The sequence below is a fragment of the Theobroma cacao genome, chromosome 9 (assembly GCF_053813885.1).
Source record: "Theobroma cacao isolate CCN51 chromosome 9, ASM5381388v1, whole genome shotgun sequence".
Lineage (NCBI taxonomy): Eukaryota > Viridiplantae > Streptophyta > Magnoliopsida > Malvales > Malvaceae > Theobroma > Theobroma cacao.
Genome location: NC_142647.1, coordinates 10,718,130 through 10,734,390, shown reverse-complemented (window position 1 = coordinate 10,734,390; position 16,261 = coordinate 10,718,130). Strand labels below are relative to the sequence as shown.

Genomic DNA, 16,261 nt, shown 5'->3' with positions numbered 1-16,261 from the left:
TCACTTCCAAAAACAAATCCTGAGGCTAGTTCCAGCTTCTTGTGTTCCTTTTAGTTTTATTGCTTCTCTTTAATTGTAGTTAACTTTACGGTATACTGTCAAGTGAGCCGAAATTTAGAGTTTACTACTAAAGCCGTGTATAGAGATATACAGTGATGTTCACTAGGTGACAACTGACAAGTACTGAAAAAGCCTCAGGCAGCAATTTGCTCCATATCTCCCCCATCTTGAGCTTTAAAGGTTGAAGTATTAAATGGCCCCAAAGTTAATCATCTACATAAGCTCCTTTGGCAAACATCGAATTTCCAAGCTCCAAATTTTTCTTGCACTCGACATGAAAAAAGCTTGCTTCTTGTCCATGAATCAAAGAACTCAAAGGACAAGAATGTACCGTCTAGTGTTGAGAAAAAAAGTGAAGTTTGTAAAAGTTTCAGTGCATAGAAATCTTTGTACTCTGCGAAGGATTGTTCCAGGTTGCGAGGAGGCTGATTTAGAAACCATGTTTCAGAGGTCTATCGAGCATATTATCAAATTAAAGTCACTAGTTTATGTTCTCAGAAGCCTTGCAAACTCCTATGGTGTATGACTGGATTTATTGCTGGAATTATCTACAATTGCATCAACTGTAAGTTTCAATTTCTTGTAACACAGAATTGGCCAAGCAGAATATATTTCTGAAGCATCCTAAGTGTATTTTAGACAACAAATGTCAAGGCATATTATCATTTATCTTTCAGAATCCAAAGATTTTTTTTATGTTGCTACTCTTTCTGCATGCGGTTTTAATGGATTAGATTGATTATCTGGCCTAAAATTCTTCTGGATACCATAAATAATTGTTTATGTCATTTAATTACCCTCCGATGATCTTGAACTCTTGATTGCTATTTCTTTTAAAAACTAATAAACAACCAATGATATATATTTATATATATATATATCTATGCGAATGGCCTAGCTCAGTGCAACTTTAGGCGTCATGATTGTAAAGTTTGCTTTGAGAAGTAGCATATATCAATTCCTTTTCTCTTATAGTAGTTAGCAGAGGAGATCTAAAGTGCAAAGATTTGAGTACTAACTAGGTTTGATCAATTCTTGTTGGCGGCGACAGCTTGAGGCAGTTCTTGGCAATTAAATTGTGCTACTCTTTCAAGATTTAACGAGAGAAGTCCATATTCTTATGTCCAATAAGAGTTATTACAAAGTAAATCAATATACAATACTATTACAAATATCCAAAATAGATTGATGCAGAACATCACCAAAAACACAGTAACTTCAGTTTTTGTAGAATTGAAGTTCATATTTGGTAAAAGAAGTGGAAAGCATGAGCATATGATTAATGGTCGTAGCCCATGTCTTGTAACTCTGGTAATCATCTACCATGTCTAGCTTAATCGTCCCCAAATTTGTGGTCAACAGGATTAGATAACATGTATCAGTAGTCTCATCAGCTTCAGGATCTCTATACAATTCAGCATGCAGATCCAATACAATGCCTAAATTAAAGGATCCAGATTTTGATCAAATTCCATGCGATCGTACTCTTTAAACAACTTGTTTGTAAACAGTAATGGAGTGCTAAATGAAAAGAAAAGGGGAGAAATGATGAAAAAGGTCACTCACATTCTTTCCTGCTTTTTAACAGGCTGAGCTTCCTTAGTTTAAGAATAACCTGCCAAGTGTATTATATGAATAAAAAATCAATTAAGGACTAAGGCAGCAGCTAATATAAACAGATATGCGCACGCCAAGAAAGCATTTCATTCAATGCATTCAGTTATTGTTAATTTCTGAAGTAGGGGCTTCAGCTTCATAGGCTGACCTTTGATTCACCATCCAGGACGATGGACACCGATCTGACCGTGTACTTTCCTGTTTAGGAATAGCATTAACTGATAAGGAAAGTAGAATCAAAGCTCCAAAAGTTAATTATTTTCTGTAATGGAATAAATGGCATATCTTTTGATGCTCTATCAAGTTCAGATGATCAATTTCATAGTTTTGTTATTTATTTATTTTTTTTCAGAAAATTAGACTATAAAAGATCTACTAACCATCTGGTGTTTCTACACCTAGCTCAGCACCCTTTGCTAGCATTGACCTGCACTTCTCAAACTCGAAAGGAAAATCATTGCTGTCCTTAATTGGCAGGACGGGGGCACTACCATTCAATCCGTTCTTGCATCCTGTTCTTGATTTAAGGGTAGCAGCTCCTCTTAATGCTACAATAATTTATTAGAAGGAAAAAAATAGAATCAAGAATGAGTTATAAACATTAGCAGAGATTAACGCTTTATGCTAGCTACAATACAATCATTTATGTTCTTTTCTTTTTCAGTTTCTTAATTGTTTATTGTTCTTTTACACAATATTTTTTTTAAATATAAAATTACGAGATTTAGTTAATTTTGAGATTTAATTATTTTTAACATCAATTTATTTACTATCAAATTAAATTTTAATTCAATTACATACTAAATTTATTAGCTTTGAGATAAATTTATTAAATTATTTTTAGTTAAAATAAATTAATTACCATCAGTTTGAAAAAAAACGTTGAGTCATAAAAAATTGATTAAAACAAAGAAAAAAATTGGAAAAAAAGAGGGAAAAGGAGAAAAAAGAAGAAGAAAACAAACAAAACGAGGATACTTTAATATATAAAGTTAATTTTGAACAAATATTAATTTGACTAATGATATAATTTAATGGAAGAAAGTTTATTTTGGTAATTATTTTTTGCGATTGAATTCTATATAATTTAATACATGTTGGAATTATGTTTTAACCTAAATAAATTTAAATTTGATAATAATTAAAGATAATTTTAAAACTAATTAAATCTTTCAATCCAATTCATGACTACTTAAATCTCAAAATTTTGTAGCTAAAAACAAAAAAGTCTTGGACAAAATAAAAAGAGAAATAAAAAATAAAATATGAAATAGAGAAATAAATAACAAAGGATACATAGTTTTCATTTTAAAATTGACTTGATAAATAGTACTATTATTTTTTTTTTCAAAAAAGTAAGTAAGTTTTCAACCTAACTTCAGGGATAAAAAGGTTTTTTTCAAAGTAACTCCAAGGCACATACTCAGAGCAGTTTATTTGCAAAAATTGCAGGTCAGGCATAAAATATAATCTTTATACTTACATGTATTAGCAGCAGCAGTTAGCGTTAAGATATCACTTGCACTGTTACCACTCATGGCCGAACCTATAAGGCTGCCAAGCTGCTCCTTCTTTGCCCCCATTGCTTCTGCCACTTTGGCGCATTGTGCTGCAACCAGAGCAGCTGCTGAGGCTACTGCAGCCTCCTTGGTTGGGTTACAATCCTCCCTTTTGGAGTTCTCAGCCGCAATTGCAGCCAGCGCAGCTGCTAATCCTGCCACTGACATTGCAGCGTGCACTTCAGCTCTTTGTAGTCTCTCTTCTTCCTTCCGCTTTGCTTTCATCTCCTTCAACCATTTCTTGATTGAAATACCCTTAAAGGGGACTATCTTCCAGGGCATCTGCTCATATACATGAGGAGTTTCAAGGTTCTTTTTCAAGAACAGCTACAAAGAAATAGAACCAAGTACCTAAACCACCTACCCATTTCTTTCGGAAACAGCTGTTGTAGTTCAGTTCTGGATGCATTGCTTGTTGCATCCATATCCATGACTGAAGATAAAATGAACAATCCATTGTTTTAATTGACGGTAAAGAAATAAAACAAGTATTAATTTTGACAATGCCCATAGCATTAATTGAACTGTTACCTTCACATCATTGGATTTCCATGGTGGCAAAGACGACTTGAAATCAGTAGCATCGATCTTTGTGCTTTTTTCCATCTTCTGCAAGTTACAAAAGCTTGAATTGAATTTTTCTTTTTCGCCCTTAGCATATAAATTACAACATGTGCAACGCAAGTCAACATCTTGTAGCAGTTTGAGTACTCACCGTAAAAGACATTGGTGTTTCACTCTCAAATTTCTTGATTGGATTGTCTAAGACAACAATAGATTGATCATGTAACTCAGGCTGAAGAGCTTGAACCGCAAAGTTGCACCATTCACGAGAAAGAAAATCCATTGTCTCGGGATATGCCTCAGAAGGCGATGGCTTGGAGTTGAAATCCATACAATTAGGAGCAGAGGATTATCGAAATGAGCTTAACAGAATGGCAAAGGCTTATTCTGATTCAGATATAAATAACTCTCTAACTCTAAGCAATATGCTAAATCAGCAGCACCTTAAAGCTGTGATGTGACTTCACTAAACATTGCTCATGTGCCTCTATATATCATTACCGTTGGTGGAACTTGATCAATTTAACAGATTAAAATCAAGCAAGTACATCATGCATGTTTCAGACTGATGTAAAGGAGGCAGGGGTTATGAAGTACAGCTTGTTTCTGTCCTCGCCCGTAGACAGAAGTTTCTGGAAAAGAAAATCAGACAGATGGGATGTTACAGTTGGAAAGGTTAACTAAATGTTCAAAAATATATAAATATTAAGTTTCAAACAAGGGGGGGACCTACTTGGAATTATGGGAGTTTAGAGATTTTCAGATTTTGATTGGGTTGGAGTGGGAGGTCCTCAAAGATTCAATGAGAGACTACACATGCTAACCACTGTAGAGGTAGAGGCAATGGATAGACTAGCAGAAGAGAATCATAAAGGGGAATCAAGAGGCCCCTTCTCTTTTCAACTTTAAATGAAAACCATATATTCAAGCTAAGTCTGATGAAGTTTTAGATTCAAGTGATAGATTACTTAGCTATAGCTAGAGCTGTCTAACTAGGGCCATCAAATTAGCCCCTAGCCAAACAGGCTTAAAAAGGAAGGAGAAAAGGAGATGGAAGAATTGCGAGACATTATAACCTAAGCATTCACACTCGGGCCAACATTGAGAAAAGGAAGTAGACATGTATCATTGAAGTTGACATTGATAAAAAAAAGGAGCAGACAAGTATCATTAAACTTAAACATTTCTTGATTAAAATAAAGCTTGCGTGATTAGCAACAATTCAAATGATCTTGCTAAAGATTAACTTTTTGTATTAAATTGTAGTATGGGTGTTTGTTGGGTAGCTTTTCCATATAAAAATGTATTAAGGGGTCACCTTTACTCTATTTCATTGAACAAAATTTGTGAACTTTTGGAGATTTGGTTAAAGGTGTGCTCATTAGACTCATGTGACAGGCTAATAATTTATGAGCTATTAGATGCTTATATCTCAATGGTTGTTGTAACCAACAGAATCAGCCGACGAGTATAGCGCCAATGCACCATTCAGTCCATTGCTTTATTTGCCAGTTAGCAAAGCTCAAAATGGAACAGTTTTTGAATTTTGAGCAGTAACATATATTTTTTTTTTGGGATAACAGGGTATAACCCCCAACCACGAGTTAAAAACATGGGAATCGTGCGTGCATATAACATATAATTCCGTTTGAATGCAAGGAGAGGTTTGCCCAATAGATATACATGGTATTAGAGTTATAGATAGCAACAATTAACTCAACATGCAGATAAAGCTCAATCTTCAATTAACATGCAGATAAAGCTTAATCCAAGAACAAGAAACAAGTATAACGGAGGAAATAGATAAACATTAAGGATGATATATTTAAATCTACAAATTAAATTATGTTTTAGCCAAACTAGAATTTTGATAACTGTTTTATCAACTAAAATTTTGATAACTATCTTATCTTATTATCTTTGTATTATAAATACATCATTGTGAAATAGAAATACAAAGACAGTTTTTTTTCATATTTAATATTCTATATTGAATTTCCTTACAGCATCAGAGCCATTGTAAGCCCAATCGAGTTAAGAATATTTTTTTTTTTCTGAACTAACCATGTCTTCCTTAAGCTCAAAAAATACAACTTGCCTTCCAACAACCTCATCTAATCCTACACTTCTTTTCGCAAATCTACAAAATCCCTTGATTAATATTAATGCTGCTACATATTTGCCTATAAAACTCACCCTTCTCAACTTTCCTTCATGGCGAACTCAATTAAAGTCTTTCTTAGTTGGATATAAGTTACTTGGATATGTGAATGGTTCCACCCCTTGCCTGCTAACCACGATACCACAAAAAGGTTCCAACCCCTTTTTTCTTATTGCTAATACAAAATATGATCATTGAGTCAAACAAGACCAACTATTACTTCATGGTATTATTTCATATGCCATAGAAAGTGTTGTACCTTTCTTTACCTCTGCTGAAACTTCTTTTGATGCTCGGGCCAAAATCAATAAGTTGTATGCTAACAAGTATAGATCTCAAATGATGAACTTACGAGAAAAACTTAAAAAATCCAAAGGCACCAAGATAGTTGCTAAATACTTCCAAAATCTCATAAGCATTGCTAATGAACTTGCATTGGTGAATTCACTTGTAAGTGGAGATGAACTTGTCATCCATGCTCTTAATGGAATTGGTTTTAACTTTAGGAAATTGCAGGTGGTGTAATAGCTAAGGAATCTTACATTACTTTTGAAGAATTGTTAGATAAGTTCACTGATTATGAAGAAGTTATCGAAAAACAAAAATGATCAACTAATATGATCATTTCTTCTGCCCATCTTGCTACCGAAGCTACTTCTTCTCATTCTGGTAGACCAAACCAACATCAACCTCCTTCAAATACTAGGTTTTTCTCACCAACTGATTATTATAAAAATTCATCTCATTCAAACTTCAAGGTTGTTTGTTAGTTCTTTGATAATCGAGGCACTTTGCTTAGTATTGCTTCAAGATCAGACTTAAATAATCTACTCCAACTACTAATCATGTTAGAACATCAACATCATCCCTTTGGTGGTTAGGTGACTCATGTGCTTCTCATCATGTCAGTACTTAGTTGCAAAACTGACAATTAACATCAAAGTAAGGAGGTCCCAATGAACTTTTTATTGGTGATGGCACAAGTTTATCAATTTCTCATATTGGTTCAACTTTAATTCGTCCTTCCTCTTAGTCCTTTTCATTAAATAATGTTTAATGTGTTCCTTAAGTAAAAACCAATCTCATATGTATTTCCAAATTCACTGACACTAACAATGTCTATGTTGAATTTTTCCCTTTTTTCTCTTGGTGAAGGATCTTCACACAAAGAGGCCACTTGCTTAAGGCTTAAATAAAGATGGGGTCTATGCATTCCAAGAGATTGAGCCTTTGATTAAGCCCTTTGCACTTGCTAATCTTAGACTCAAGACAAAACATTTATACATGGCATCTAAGACTAGGTCACCCTTTTTCTCAAACTTTGCAGTCAGTTATCAAGACGAACCCTAAAGTTTATGTAATTACAATTTGACCCAAAAAATATAAATTTTTATTTATTTTTCCAAAATTTTATTTATATTGCTAACATTTTGTTCTGATTCACATGTGTTATAAATCTAATTAGTTAACCATCTTCTTGCTTATATGTCCTGTATTAGAAATTGATTTTCTAAAACATATATAATTTGAGTGAATTTAACAAATGCATGTTAAATTAATTATTTTATAAATTTTGTTATGTGCCATTTGAGAATATTTAAGTATGATTTCAATATTTTACTTTTTTGTTAGGTAAAAGTTATAAAATGCATCATGTGATTAGTTTACTTATTTGTTAAGTAAAATTATATACTGAAATTGACCTTTTATAAGTATCCATTTTGTGATTATTTTAATTATTTGTTAATTATTATATATGTTTAATTATTTGTTAACTATTTATGTTCCAAAATAATAAATGCATATGAGCAAGTGCGGCATCCCTATTTTTTATCAATAGATTTGATGTAATAGGTTCTTTTGATGTAACTTATTTTTGGATTGTATTAATTATTTTTTCAGGCCCTGTAAAGGGATACAATTTCATATTTACTTTATGCATAATATTACTTGGATATGGACTCCAATAAATATCAATACAGTTCTTTATTAAAACTCAATATATTAAGTTATATTGCATGTGGCAAGTGGGAGTTGTTCCCATAATCCAAGGTTAAATTAAATTAGATATTTTAATTCATGCTTATAGTATTGGCGATGATTACAAGCATGTATGCAAAATTTTTGAACTAGTAATATATGTGCCTAATTAAATCCTATGCAATTATGTAGTGATATGGCTTCAAAATAGGTTATTGTTAATTTGATCAAAGGTGTCTGTCATAACATGTGAGTCCATAAACTTAACTGTTTGATATGGAAGAAAAGTTGCCACAAATCTTTTTTATTTAGGTGTGATTGGTCACCTTAGTGAATTTATCTTTCTTAATGAGGTTCTATACTTGACTTAGGTTCATTAAAAAGGATAAGTTTCGATCTACGAAATAAGCTAGGTTCAAGAGTACGGTTACGTGTGAGGAAGGTATTAACCCCTCACATGACCCATTCAAATAATGGTACCAAATTAATCAAAGATTGTCTTTTAGCCTGATAAAATTCTAATTCCATATTTAATTTTCTTTTAAAAATTGTTTTTATTATTGTGTATATTTTTATATGTTGGAAAATAGAAAGAAAACTTATCTCGATTTTCCCAATAGGTTGCCAAAATTTGAGAAATTTTATGAAAAGCTCTTCTTGATTTCCCAACAAGCTGGCAAATATCAAGAAGTTTTATAAAAAAAAACTTTTTTTAAGTCTTTGTTAAATTCTGGGTTTTGGATGTGACAACATAAGGAAGAAGAGAGGAAGATGAGAGAAGTTGATTTTGGAATATTCTCCAATTTTCCTTTTAATGAGCAAAAAAACAAAACTAGCATAATACTTTACAATGGAGTTAATAAACAAGTTGAAAGAGAAATCTAAATTGAATATTGATAAAACTTGATTATGTATGTTACACACACACACACACACATATAAGGTTAGTTCTAATCTTAATCATAGTCTAACTTTAACTAAATAACATTATTATAGCTTCTAAACTAAAATAGTATTATAGTATAACTTTAAGAAGATATTGTAATCTAACTAAGTAATATTGTAGTGTTACAACTCTAACTAAATAACTCGTATCATAATCTTAACACTCCCCCCAAACTCAAGATGGTATGGTACATGCCAAATTAAGGTTGAAAACTAAGATATACTAAGATAAATAGTTGATAGTGCTTTTGAAATCATCTGGAGGTTGAACGATGTTTTGACATGACTAAACACGTGAATGACGTGATGAAACACAACATAAAAGGTTGAATGATGTGGTGAAATATGGAAAATTGAATGACATGAAGAAACACAACAAGTTGAATGACGTGGCAAAACATGGCATGAGTTGAATGATGTGGTGAAACACGACAAATTGAAGTTGAACATCGTGGTGAAACACAACAAGTTGAAGAATGAAGTTGAACGTTGTGGTGAAACATGACAAGTTGAAGTTGAATGTCATGGTGAAACACAGCAAAACGTAACAAGTTGCATATCATGGTGAAACACAACAAAGTTGAAAATCTTGACAAAACACAACAAAGTTGAATGACATGGTAGCGGACGTGTCACATAAAATGTCAATGCATGGAAAACCAATGTTTTGAGAATTCTTTAAAATAGTCGAGGGGCTTGGTGTTTTAGACAATATTTTTCCCATTTTATGAATGTCTTGATTTACCTCGTCTTTATTTGGCTCTTGAACATAAGGTCCTTGATTTCCAGCAATGGAAATGTTTATCTTCATGTCATGTGGACGAGTAGCTAACTTTTCGAAGGTCGTAGGCTTAATGCCTTGAAAAATGTAGTGTAATCCCTAATTCAATCCCTTGGACGCACATACCAAGGGCTAATGACTCAGACAATCACTCTTTGTAGTTGAAGCTGAGATTTGTCCACTTGCGAATGTAATCAATCACAAGCACACCTTTCAATTAATGTGAAGTCGTGAGTGCAATCATGCTCACAACAAGTTGAGTGCTTTAGAAGTGATTAAGGAACTCATGCTTTAGTTGTTCCCAATTGTCAATTAGCTTAGGCTCTAATTAGTGTACCAGTAGAAGGCATTTCCTTTTATAGAGCAAACGAACTACTTCACCATAAGATCTCCATAAGTGCTAGTGTTGTTGCATGTTTCCACAAAGTGTGCAACATGTTGGTGAGGATTTCCTTTACCATTGAATTATTGGAACTCTAGTGGTTGATAATTCTCTAGCATCCTCATGTGATTAATCCTTTGGGAGTATGGTCTCGCATAAGTGTAGGAATGTTAGGTGATGCTTTCCATCTATTCCTTGATGGCTTCCTCGATGAATTCCTTCAATTGGTTAGGAGTGACCACTCATTGTCTTTTTACTGGGGATTATTTTTCACTTTTTGTAGTGGAATTATCGTAATTTTCTTAAAGATTCTAGTGCTGGTTTTGGCCTTGATCAATTGGTGCCTTTCCAATAAGGTTGTTAATTTTTACCATCATTGAGGCAATTTAATCATCATTTTCTTTGATGTTTGTTGCCAGATATTCCACAGTCTCCACTAGAAGCACAACTTGTTCTTCTAGAGATGTCGTGTGATAACTCTATGATATAGAGTTATTTGGACTTAATTTTGATAATAATGTAGCTTAGTTCTTGTAGTAATGCATAAAAATTGATTAGGTTTTATTTCATTTATTAGATGAGTTAATCTAATCTTAGTTAATTTTGTGCTTAAATTGATGTTAATGTGCCTAAGATATTTTATTATTGATTAATTTTTTAATTTTGTAGCCGTGCAATTGAAAGGGTGAAAAGTTGTCAAGTTAAGTGCTCACGAGATGTAGACCTACACTGCATATGTCTCAGTATTTTGACTATAACTTTCTCTACAAAAGTTAAAATAAGGTGATTCTTGGACCATTAGCAAGCTAAGAGAAACATATAACACTTTCATGTTTACCACTTTGCCTAGTTTGTCTTAAAATGTGGTCAAAAACCTTGTCAAAATTGAAACATAGTTGTAGTCCTAGAGAGATCACGATTTTTGCAAATTAAATGGTTGAGGCAGCGACCTTGGTGGAGGTAGGCTACAGCTCACATAGTCTAAAGATGAAATCATGGTTAGAATTGACTTCTTTCTTCACTCAACTTGGCCCAACTTCAAAGCCTTATAAAAGCAATCTCTCGGAGGACTTTTAGAGACATGAAACACCAGATTTAGAGTTAAGAATTAGACACAAAATCATTAAAAAAAGTCTCATTGCAGCTAAGAAGAAATCAAGAAATTCAAGAAGATTTGGAGATTAAGATTACAATTCTTAGGATTTTTTTATCTTTTTGTTATTTTTTTATTTTCTTGGTTTAGTTTCAATGTTTAAACTTTATTTGATGATGATGTGCGACATTATGAGGAACTAATTTATTTATCTAAGATTATGATTGAACTCAATACATAGTCTAAATTATTTATCTCTCTTTTGCTTATGTTTGATGGTTTTAAGTTGTTTATTCTATTTTGTTCTTAATTCTTCTAATTGTCTGATCACCGATTAGATTGATTTGGAAACCTAGGTTAAACCTTGATGAAGGAGATTTAGGTAGACCTAGAATAAAATAGCGTATGATCAAATACAGTTAGTTGATTAGATGGTTTGATTTCCATCTACGGTAGACATACACCTATAAGCCATACGAAGCCAAGATTAGAGCACAAATTTAATGAATCTTTCTTCAAATTAATTTGAATAGACATATAGTAAGTTGATTGGGAAAGGTATTTTTATGAGAACCTCGACAAAGACTTGTAAATAAATTAAGACTTTAGGTAGCAACTTAATCCATTAAAATAAGTTAAGAGAGAGAGAGACAATATTCAAATGAAATATTGAGAGATATCATAATCTTAGGTTTTGTAGTTAATCGAGTTTAATAAAGTAATAGATTAGTTTTAGTTTTTAAGTTTGTTAAATTTAATTTTGCTTTTTAATTTAATTTTTATTATTTGGATAAAATTAGGGTGTGTTAATTTTAGTATTTAATAATAGGAATTAAAACAATTATCTGTGGGAATGATACTCTACTTCATCACTATATTACTTGTTTGTGATACGTACACTGTTGGTCCCTATAATAGTGCTAGAGGGGGGGTGAATAGTACAATTTGGCTCTTAACAATATTGGAAACTAATTTTCAGAACTTAAGAAAATAAAAACAGAGTATATGATGCACAACAATTTAGAGTGGTTCGGTCCAAAACCTATATCCACTACCTTGATTATCCAACCAAGGATTTTCCCTCAAATCCACTATGAATCGGTGAAATTCACAAGCTTTCACCAAGCTTTACAATAGCTTTTACCAGGCTCAGCCAAAACCTTTTACACTAGTTTTTCACGGGCTCAACTAAAACCCTAAGGTGGTTTTCTAAGGCTCAACCACAACCTACAACAATCAAGCTATCCCAAGCTTGAATAACCCCTTAGAGTGACTTCCTTACTCTAAGAATACAAGAGAAGCAATAAAAGAAAGTACTTATGATCAATGGTTGATCTGATTAGTACAAGATTGAGTGCTAAATACAAATGCAAAGAGTAGGCGTTTAAGTGCAGACAAGTGCAGTGAAGCTTTTCTGATTTTTCTACTTTCTATAACTCAAATCTCATTCAAGGCTTCAAAAAACTTGTTTCTCATTGTTAGAAGACCCTTTTATACTTGGAGATGCAATTCTGATGGCAGTTTGATAGTTTATGGCCATTGAAAACAGTTGAGGATGAGTTCTAGCCGTTAATCTGTCTTGTAGTGCTCTGGTTCAAATTGCAGACAGAGAGCTCTTAGTCGACTGACTTGGTCGACTAAGTTGATTTTGTTTCTGGTTTGTAGATCTTGGCAGAGAGTAGTTAGTCGACTGTCTTGGTCGACTAAGTTGATTCTGTTTCTCAAACTCTTCAGCCCTCCATTTCTCCAATTTGAAACTTTGATCAACCAACATTCTTCCTTGTTTCACCAATAAGCTTCCTCTTTGTTAGACAGTTACATCTTGTTGATTTTATCCCTCTTTTTCTTTCAAGAATACTCTTTGAAGAGCGAATAAATTAATTTCATATATTAATTTCTTACACACTTAAGTAAAGGTATTAGACACACATAAATGGGAATGTTTTATTATCATCAAAAACTAATGGAGCCAATAATCTCCCCTTTTTTGATGATGGCAAAACATTCCTTGATTAACAGCATAGTGTCTTTTTAATTCTTTTTAGTTTTCTGCATGAAAATTAGGATTGATCCCCCTAAGTATAAGCTCCTCCTTAGTGTGTGCATATTTTGCTTATTTTGTTTCAACCAATTTTATTCTCTTCATATAGAAAATGATATTGTAGATTTAGAGTATACATATGTGAAGCAATGTAGAGTGATTTGCAGTAAGTAAGTATTAATAGATCATCATTAAACTTTCAACTTTACGTGTTGACAGATTTTCATCAATGTTCCAGCAACTGTCAATAGTTTATTGATTTCAGATTTTGTCCACATCATTCATGTTTCAATTGATATACTATACACACCATTTATATCTATTTACAAATAGAAGTTATCCACAATTCCATAACAAAAATCATTTATCAGCATCAATATTAGCATATCATCAGCAGATTTTGTTCATGACAGTAAAAATATAAAAATATCAGCAAACTTCAATTTGTAGCAATTAAGCATCATAGTCATATCAGCATTCATATTTCACATACAACCACATAAACAACAAAATTAAAACTAAGTGTTTGAGTGCCACCATGGCACAAATAGCAATTAATAAAAAAGTATTTCGAAATTGCCCTTGGACAGTTTTGCTTCCTATCTCCTATTTGTCTAAGTTCCTGCTCTTGATTCTGCTTTCTTTCTTTCCTAGGTTCTTGGTTCTGCCACCCTAACATTTTTTTTATTCCTGCACCTATTTTCTGGTTCCTACACCCATTCTACTCCCCTTTTTTGTCATCATCAAAGGAATGGGCTTCTATTCATCTGATGTGTTAGAGGGTGAGGATTTAGAGTCATAGAAAGGGTTTAGGGGAAAAAGAGAAGGCTCTCGGAGAGGTGAATGTTATGGTGAGGACTTGTTTGAGACATGGATTGGATTTTGAGGATAAGAGGCTGAAATTGGTCTGGATTTCTCTACCAACCTGGAAGACTTTCTTCTTTTGAGAAAAGCTGTCTTGGTGGCCATAATATTTCTACCTTCAGTTTATGGTTTTAACTCAGTTGGTGGTGCTGCAGTGGCTTTGGCTTTTTCTACTTTTTCCTTTACTTTGGTAGCTGATGCAGACTTCTTCCCTTTTCCTACATCTCCACCATCTTTTTGAGTTTCTGTCTTGACAGTATCTTTTTTAGCTTATCCCTCCTTAACCATTTAATGAAAGACATCCATAATGGAAACTTCCTCTGAATTTAGAGGAGAGGCCTACTGTTTCTCTGTCCCTGAACCAACCACTTATATCCCTTGTTCTGAATCATTTTTGCTTTGAGGTTCAGGAGAAGGTGTCTTGGTTGGCTGATCATCCCCTTGGTGAGAGTCTTCAGATTGCAGGACAGGATTGGCAGATTTGTAGGTTGAACCTTCAACTTGAATGCCAAAACTTCCAACATGAGGAGCAGATTTTTTTGCTGACTTGGCTGAAACTTTAGCACCTTGTTGTGTGGTGCAGTGCTAGATGTTGCAAAGTTGTCTGCAGCCACAAGTTCAGATGGCATGCTTTCCTTCTCCTTCAGCTTGTTTTCCAACTCAGTGATTTTCTCTTCAACTTTCTATAGCTTTTCTCCTTGGTCAGTTAGCTTACCATCAATCCTCATGATCAAATTAAAAATTACTTCATTTGCGAATCTGGAAGAGGCTCTTTTAGATTGAGTAGGTAGGTTGTAATCTTTTCTTGGACCAGTCTTGGAGGTTTTAATGAACCTTTCTCTATCAAGTACATACCCCATTTTAACCAGGCTGCCATAATGAATAGCTTGATCTTTGGTTTTTACCAAGTCCATATCATACCGCTTTGCCCATATTCCCTTATTCTGTACAAAGGGATGTAATCACATTCCATACGGCAGATTTACCTTATCAAGTTTACAAGCACTCCTTATCTTTTCAATCATATATCTTCCCAAATTTAGAGATACCCCATTAAAGGCATGCTCCATCAGCTAAAAGTCCTAGAGGCTGATGTAGCTAAGGCTTCCACTTCTACCCTGTATATTTGTTGCTATGAAATAGTGTAGAATTCTAATATGAGGGCTGGTTATCAAACCAGAATTACTCTTTGAGGAATATTTTTCTTTTCTCCTAGTGATGATCTCCCACAATGAGGATGGATCATATTTTTCAAGAAGCTCAAATTCTCTTTCTTTACATTCTATTTTCAGCAGGTTCCCTAAGTCTTCAGCAATCACAACAAACTCTTTTCCATTCAAATATACATTCAATCCATCTTCCATATAGTCATCAAAATCTATTAATTCCTTTCTTTTCAAACCAATACCAGAATAGAATTCTTTAACCAGACTTGGACCATAAGACCTATTCTTAAAAGTGCTGTAACCTTTTAGTTTTAGTTCATCAAAGTACTCAGATAAACTAGTTTGGATTTCAACATTTTCCTCAAAACTCTTTCAACCAATAAATTTTCATAGAAGATTGGTGCATTCTTGATATTCTTGAACCTATATTCATGCAACTTATTCCTAAACTTTGAAGAAGAAGAACTAGTACCTTTGTGGAGTGAGGGTTCTATATCTTTCTTTTTCTCAGTTTTCTTCTTCTTTTCTCTTAGTTTCTCGGATATTTCTTTCATTGAACTAGGCATGATTTTTAATTTCTTCTTTAGACTTTTCGTTCTTGTTCCTTCCTCCATTGGCCTTTTCCCTTTCTTTTTCTTTGATATCTCTTTACCCTGAGATGTTTTAGCCATATTGGTTTCAGAAATTTCTAAGGGTTTGTGTCAGTTTCAGAGGTAAACAGGAAGATTTAGGTTTTTGTTTTTAAAGCAACGAGTTTCAAGGGAGAGGAAAGAAGAGGTAGTCAGCAGTTATTACTCAAAAAAACTGCTCACCTTCCCTTAAGTACTACCTTACTTTTATTTCTTCATAATTTTAAATTTCTCTCTAAAAGTTTGGTTATTTACCTTTGGTAGTATTTCTTCATTCTTTTGCACCCTGTAAACCCAAATTTTTACCACTTTTTGCTCTTTTTTCTCTAAACTCACTAAGTCTTATTATTTAAAGCTGTCAAACCACTCTTAGTTGACTAAGAAATCCTTAGTCGACTAAATGTATTCTATTTTCTATC

The 16,261-nt window shown here is 33.2% G+C and overlaps 2 protein-coding genes across 2 annotated transcripts; one reads left to right on the top strand and one right to left on the bottom strand.

Annotated features, from left to right (window-relative positions):
• The first annotated feature begins 212 nt into the window (after positions 1–212).
• Positions 213–728, top strand: LOC18589095 (uncharacterized). The gene has a single exon (XM_007013915.3). The coding sequence runs from the start codon at positions 254–256 to the stop codon at positions 584–586; it is 333 nt and encodes a 110-aa protein (XP_007013977.1). The 5' UTR covers positions 213–253; the 3' UTR covers positions 587–728.
• Positions 729–1,159: 431 nt separating this feature from the next.
• LOC18589094 (auxin canalization protein (DUF828)) lies at positions 1,160–4,305 on the bottom strand. Its single transcript, XM_007013914.3, has 8 exons — positions 3,952–4,305; positions 3,768–3,845; positions 3,601–3,669; positions 3,161–3,518; positions 2,058–2,225; positions 1,826–1,875; positions 1,627–1,675; positions 1,160–1,499 (listed from the first exon to the last, which is right to left on the bottom strand). Exons 1-8 carry the CDS (start codon positions 4,129–4,131, stop codon positions 1,279–1,281), a joined length of 1,173 nt encoding a protein of 390 aa, XP_007013976.3. The 5' UTR covers positions 4,132–4,305; the 3' UTR covers positions 1,160–1,278.
• Positions 4,306–16,261: the final 11,956 nt, after the last annotated feature.

Bases quoted from the DNA above. Each gene is read 5' to 3' on its own strand.
- LOC18589095 (XM_007013915.3), top strand. From the start codon at position 254: ATGGCCCCAAAGTTAATCATCTACATAAGCTCCTTTGGCAAACATCGA.
- LOC18589094 (XM_007013914.3), bottom strand. From the start codon at position 4,131: ATGGATTTCAACTCCAAGCCATCGCCTTCTGAGGCATATCCCGAGACA. The intron at 3,846-3,951 runs GTGAGTACTCAA...TGTAACTTGCAG, and splicing joins AAACACCAATGTCTTTTACG to AAGATGGAAAAAAGCACAAA. The intron at 1,876-2,057 runs GTTAGTAGATCT...ATTCCTAAACAG, and splicing joins AGGTGTAGAAACACCAGATG to GAAAGTACACGGTCAGATCG.